Source organism: Etheostoma cragini, chromosome 14 (assembly GCF_013103735.1).
Source record: "Etheostoma cragini isolate CJK2018 chromosome 14, CSU_Ecrag_1.0, whole genome shotgun sequence".
In the NCBI taxonomy this organism is placed as follows: domain Eukaryota; kingdom Metazoa; phylum Chordata; class Actinopteri; order Perciformes; family Percidae; genus Etheostoma; species Etheostoma cragini.
This window is the reverse complement of record NC_048420.1, coordinates 24,054,023-24,060,131: the sequence shown is the minus strand read 5'-3', so window position 1 is coordinate 24,060,131 and position 6,109 is coordinate 24,054,023. Positions and strand designations below refer to the sequence as shown.

The following is a 6,109-nucleotide window of genomic DNA, read 5'->3' as shown; positions in this document are numbered from 1 at the left end:
GGGGGGGGGGAACCAAAACATCAGGAGCAACACATTGTGTGAGCAGCACACACACTTCACACAAACCGCCTTCCTCGCCCTGAAGAAGATGATTTTGATATGAAATAACCATTTAAATAAAAGCTTTTTCAATTTTTTTGTAAGATCATTGGCTTGGACCTTTTTTCTCTTTTGAACTTCTGAGCACTCCAGACTTTTATTCAATATTTTGATCTTAAAAGAACAATTTAACATTTAATTTTCCTTCATTTGACCAGGTGAACGTCTCGCCGACGTGGGGAATTTACAAGAGACCAGAGTGAAATACAGAGACACACTTTCACTCATCACATTCAAACAACAATTCATCATAAAAAACTGTTATTATTATTGTTAGAATAAATAAAATCAACATGAATGGACGACTGTCCCACACTACACAGGACAGTAGACAGCATCCCGTGTGTGTGTAATGTGCAGAACGAAGTCGGCTAACGCAGCGTGACAACGGAGGTTTCACATTTAAAATTAGATTTTATTTTAGTTTTGACTTCTGGGTTTCATTTTGGTTTAGTTTGAGTTCCTTTTCAGAAAGTTTAGTTTTAGTTTGTGTTTGTCAGAGCTAAAGAAATCTTAGTCGACTTACACATGATTTTGTCGACTAATTTATTTATTTATTGATTTCGTCGACCTTGATTTGATCGACAGAGTTGTGGCTTTGAGACTAGAAAAGCACAATATAAATGTATTAACATATAAGTATAATTAACGTCTGGAAAACTGAGTTTCTACACAGTGAATCCTGCTAAAGCACCACTTTAAATCTGGTGTTCACCAGAAATGTGCTCATGAGTTTTTGGGAAATGAGTAATTAAGCATGAATAAGCACAAAAAATGACTTAATGACTCGTCAACTAAAGAAATTTTAGTCGACTCAGACTAAAACCAGAAATTCGTTGACTAATGGACTCTGAGGAGACGGCCCTACAGATCTCATGGGTGGAGAACAGCTCTGATCTTTAAGCTGCTTTATATCATATTACAGCGCAGCGTCTCGTCCGTCCCGTGGACCGGGGACGGCTGCGTTCGTCCAATCAAGTCTAGGGATGGTTCAGCTTGTCCTCGTCCCTCAGCGTCTACCTACTGACCTTCCGGAGACTTTTTCAACGTTCGGCGCGTCATCGTCGGAGTCGTTGTCCTCGTCCGACTGGATGGACAACATACTCTTACTGGGCCTGGAGGATGAGAGGAAAAACAGACAAGGAGACGGAGGAAAAGGAGGAGGAGGAGGAGGAGGAGGAGGAGGAGGAGCTGTGAGTTTGGATGGAAATAAAACGGTAAATCGCTGGTCTGTTCCTGCCTGAGTACACATGCAGGGTTTTCCTTTCCATCGTGAGTAGAGCCCGACCAATATACATCGGCCGATCTATCGGAATATCACATTTTTAAATAACTAAATATTTGTATCGGTATCGGCCTAAAAATCCTTTATGGTTCGGGCTTTAATTATAAGTTTGAGGCGCGGCACCCGAGCAAAGCCAAATGAAAAAAAAAAAGCGCCAAATATTTTGACAAAATAAGCATAAAATTAACTAAAAGATTTTTCTCGGATCCAATGCTTGGAGATGGACTTTTGTCTTTAAGCTTTTTGAGTGTATTTTATATTGTTAATCTGCTCTATCGTTTCAGACACAGATGTGGTGACAATAACTCAGGATTTCCGCCAAATGCGGATCGGCTCCGTGCTCCTCCGTCCGTCAACACCCACCAGGTCCGGGTTTGTTGCAGAACGGCTGCGGCCGTGACTGACAGCTAAAGTCACGAGATCTCGCAAATTCCCGTGTGACCGCACGACACAACAGGATGTAGTTTCTATAAACCGAACTGAAAACCTCCGACCTGCTGACTTCAGGCCTGTCTCCGCCCATTATGACGTTTTCAAGGTGTAGGGCGGGAAGATATGATCACGATGTATTTTGTTTAGAGAATTAACCAGATGTTTTATGTTGTTTCCGTCTGCCGTGTGCTGAAGTCAGTGGAAATACACACATTGGCTTTAATGGAAAACGTATGACTTCTGGAGCTGATTCGCAGCCGTTCTGCAGTTGGTGGAAATCCTGGGTAACGCTCCACAATCAGGACACATTTCCCAATTTGTTGTTATTGCAAAACATCAAAGGAAAGACCCCTAAACCCCTCTGCCGAGTGTGTGCCCCTAAGTATTTGACAAACCCGGGGAAAACACTGAACATGTGTTTGATTACACAACATTTACACGCGAGAAACCCAACTTAAGACAAGAGAGGAACTCTGCATTTCTTAATTTCAAAGCAACAGTTTAGAAATAAACTAAACCAGATTAAACTTGATCAACCGGGAACAACTTGTAGGTATGATGTCAACGTTGTCTCATTAATTAAATCAACAACAAAAACACTAATAAATAAAAAATGGACCAGCTATTACCCGGACACATCATACATGTGGCAGTTACGTGGTGCAAAAGGCAACGTTGCTCCATGTTTTGTGTCATTTGACAATTTTTTGGCCAACACGCATGTATTTCCCAGTTTAAAGAACGGAGAAGCCCCACCTGAACGCTGCTCTGCGGGTGGTGTTCAGTCCGGAGGCGCTGATCCTGAACGTTCCTCTCGGGAACTCTGAACGACAACAGGGGAAACAACATCAGCGCTACGGGGTCCGCTACGACTCTCAGACATTTAAATCAACGATGAAGACTTTTAGCTTTGACCCTCCCAACTCGTCATTTCCTACACTGCACTGTAACTGTAACTATTTCACACTTGTCTTATTCTATTTTTGCTGGTTTTATATTCTCTTTAACAAGTGTCTTGAATCAGAGATCTTCAACAGGCAGTCCAGGACCCCAAAAGGATCTTCAGAGCCTCTGCAGGGGGAGGGGGGGGGGCGCGGGAGGGGGGGTCCTCCTTAACATGAATCCAAAATCTTATCAGCAAATATAAATCAGCCTTTTTGTTGGACAAAACAAAAATATTCATGATAGGCTACGGCTATGTTCACACTTGGCGTCTTTTTTTGGCCAGAAAAAGTTGACTAGGGTGTTTTTGAAGTTAAAAAAACAAGCGGGATTTTATTACAAAAAGCAGCCAAGAGCGTCTTTTGTTGCAATGACAACAGCTCCTGCTACAGTATCCTGGAGCGCTGCGTGGAGCGGCTAGCCTGACGCCGTCAGACTCAGATTCTAGTCTGATGCTGCTCCACTGGGCTGATTCTGGGGCGAGTTTCAGAGAGGTAAAAGGTAGAGTAGTTATGTATTTAGGAGGGGGTCCCTGCTCTGTCTCAGTTAAGGGGTCCTTGGCTGAACCCCGGTGTCGTCTTCTCCTTCGGGACCCTCTCGTGTCCCTCGGGGGCAAACTGACCCGGGACTTATTTGGGTTTTAAAAACAATTCTGAAATAAAGATTTTACTTCATAATCTATTAGAAAATATTATCTTTATCTCCTTTTCCACCAGCTGAGATAACATCTATGTTTAGGGAATGCATCAGTCTCTACTAGCACACTATTAAACATGGAAGTGGGTTTTTTGTTTTGTTTTTAGTCATAAGGTTATAATTCATGTCAAAAATCCACTATGGAAACAACATAAGTGTCATATCCAGAATTATGTTCTGGGTCAGGAAGACATGTTTATCACAGGAAATAAGGAAAGGACGCTGATTTCAGGTAGAAAACATGGAACTTGGACCTTTTTTCTTCTTGTAAAAGTTTGAAATGGGTCAATTTGCCCCGAACACCAGACGAGGGTTAATAACATCACAGACCCTGTCCTCTATTGGTTTGCTCTTTGAATATCCTTGTTGCCGATGTGCTATACACAAATAACGCTGCGTTGCCTGTTTGTTTGAAGCAGCCTTTAACCTAAATGTGTTGATGATGAATATTGTAACCATGGGTTAGCAGAACTGACCGTTGCCGGGTCCCTGGTACAGCGACGAGGCTCGGCTCAGTTTGGCGTCAAAGTTCTGGTTGGTGCTGCAGCTGCTGTCGTCATCTGCGGCCACTTCCTGCCTGCTTCCTGCCACTTCCTGCCTGCCGTCCTCCTCGTCGACGGCTCCACCTCCACCTGGACACAACGGATTGTGTAAGATGAAAAAGGGACAAAGGGAGATGTTCAGGGGGACACGCCATGAAGACGCCGGGGTTCCCCCGGGGTACGGCCAGCCTGGCGACCCACCGGGCCTCAGGGCTCTGCACACCGCCCGCGTGGCGTGGGCGTGGCAGCATCCCAACATCAATGTGTAATCACAAGGCCAGCAGCAGCAGCGCCGAGTCAGACTGTCCAATGTAGACAAATGTGTAAAAAAGTCCCAACACTAATCCTTGAAATAAAAACAATTCCTACAAAGACACGTGGGACCACATGGGACCACGTGGGACCACGTAGGACCACGTGGGACCACGTGGGACCGGGCTGAACGACTTCTCTGGACCAGGATCCTTATCTGACAAACCGTTTGGATCCTCGCTGTCGCTGAGCTCGTTCCGCGGCGCCACCGGAGTTCTGCTCCTCTGCGATTTAGCGAAGATCTTCTGAAATTTCATTAAACATAAACAACACTGTAAGGTATCTAAAGCCCAGACGTTATTATTATTATTATTATTATTATATGATTATCTACGGTCCTCCCTCCACGGGTCAACGGTGGAGTCAGAGGATGTAACATAAGAAGAGAACAGAGTCATGACCTCGGTCTTGACTCGGACTACAACCTCTTTGGATACCGATGTATGAGGACATGCCTGATATCGTCCGGGCTCTAATAAATACGTAGACCATGTCAGACGATAAGTTTACTGTCACATGACTCACTCCTTCCTTGTCGTTGCTTAGCAACCTCTTGTCCTTTATGTCGTCCATCCCCTTCAGGATCCGTCCTTTAGACGCGCTGCAGAGAGAAAACAGAAATATTAAAAATATTCACCGTTCAGATCCAATCTGAGGTGGATGATGACGGTCTCCAGCCCCCGGAGGTCTGGTTTGTCCCGTTGGACGACCCGCTTCAGAAGGGATGAGACTCTGCGACTTTAACGGCGCCGTGGCAACCACAAACACAACAAGGCTCTGGCTGGGTGCTGCTTCATGTTAGGTGCTGGAGGGAGGGCACCCATTGGTTGTTGAGGATTTAACTTCACCGAGGGCGCCTGGCGCAGGTGCGTTTAGGGCGTGTCCAAAAACTAAAGGGTTGTACTCAGTGTCTTCATTGATCAGACCAATCAACCAATCAGAGGTCCTCTCCCATTCACTTTGACAGCCAGGTGTGTTTGGACCTTGGAGCATGGCTGTTCTGATGGAGGATATTTATATGTACATTTTTGCATGTGTGTGTGCTTCTGCATGTCCTTGTGTGTGTGTAACAAGCATATTGTGCATCCCTGTGTGTGTGTGTGTGTGTGTGTGTGTGTGTGTGTAACAAGAATAGTGTGTGTCCCTGTGCACAAGCCTAGGCGCATGCAAATACTAATTTGCTGTTATAGTAACAATGAAATACTGCGTTATTGACTTAAGAGGTTTTTGTTGGTACGGCACTATCGCTGCCTCAAGATAGCAATACTCCCAGAATGCACCTGAACACACCTCCCTGTAAGACCAGCACGCCCATGGGAGCACAGAAGGGTGCAGGTGCATTTACTATTTTAACAACGTGGGCACTGGACGGGACACTGACAACTGCGCTGGTCTTAAACTAGCAAAGAAACCTGCGCCAGGTGTGAGATCCAGCCCACAGACCTTAAACTGAGGATGATATCAAACACGTTTGTTTTTGTCTGAACATCCAGACGGGAAACAGACGGACTGGGACTGAGTTTTATGACCTCACACCAAACGATGGAGACGACGGGACGGGACACCATAAAACATGTCTCTAGTTTGGGATGCTGTGACGACGTCTCACCTGGAGCTGATGCTGTTGAACATGTTGGAGGACTGATACCTGCTGGTGGGTTTGGTCGACCTGGTACTTCTCCTCGGCCCGACACCTGGGTACACACAAACACGCACGCACGCACGAACGCACACACACACACGCACAAACACACACACACACACACACACGCACAAACACGCACGCACGCACAAACACACA

At 45.4% G+C, this 6,109-nt stretch overlaps 1 protein-coding gene across 1 annotated transcript in view; it reads right to left on the bottom strand.

The window, feature by feature from the left end:
* LOC117957214 (ATPase family AAA domain-containing protein 2-like) overlaps positions 1–5,999 on the bottom strand; it is a 22,821-nt gene extending 16,822 nt beyond the window's left edge. The window contains exons 1-6 of the mRNA XM_034892811.1: positions 5,918–5,999; positions 4,834–4,909; positions 4,475–4,553; positions 3,931–4,080; positions 2,573–2,639; positions 1,128–1,214 (exon numbers count right to left, since the gene is read on the bottom strand). Coding sequence (XP_034748702.1) covers positions 1,128–1,214; positions 2,573–2,639; positions 3,931–4,080; positions 4,475–4,553; positions 4,834–4,909; positions 5,918–5,940 — 482 coding nt within the window. The 5' untranslated portion in view covers positions 5,941–5,999. The remainder of the gene's footprint in view (positions 1–1,127; positions 1,215–2,572; positions 2,640–3,930; positions 4,081–4,474; positions 4,554–4,833; positions 4,910–5,917) is intronic.
* Positions 6,000–6,109: the final 110 nt, after the last annotated feature.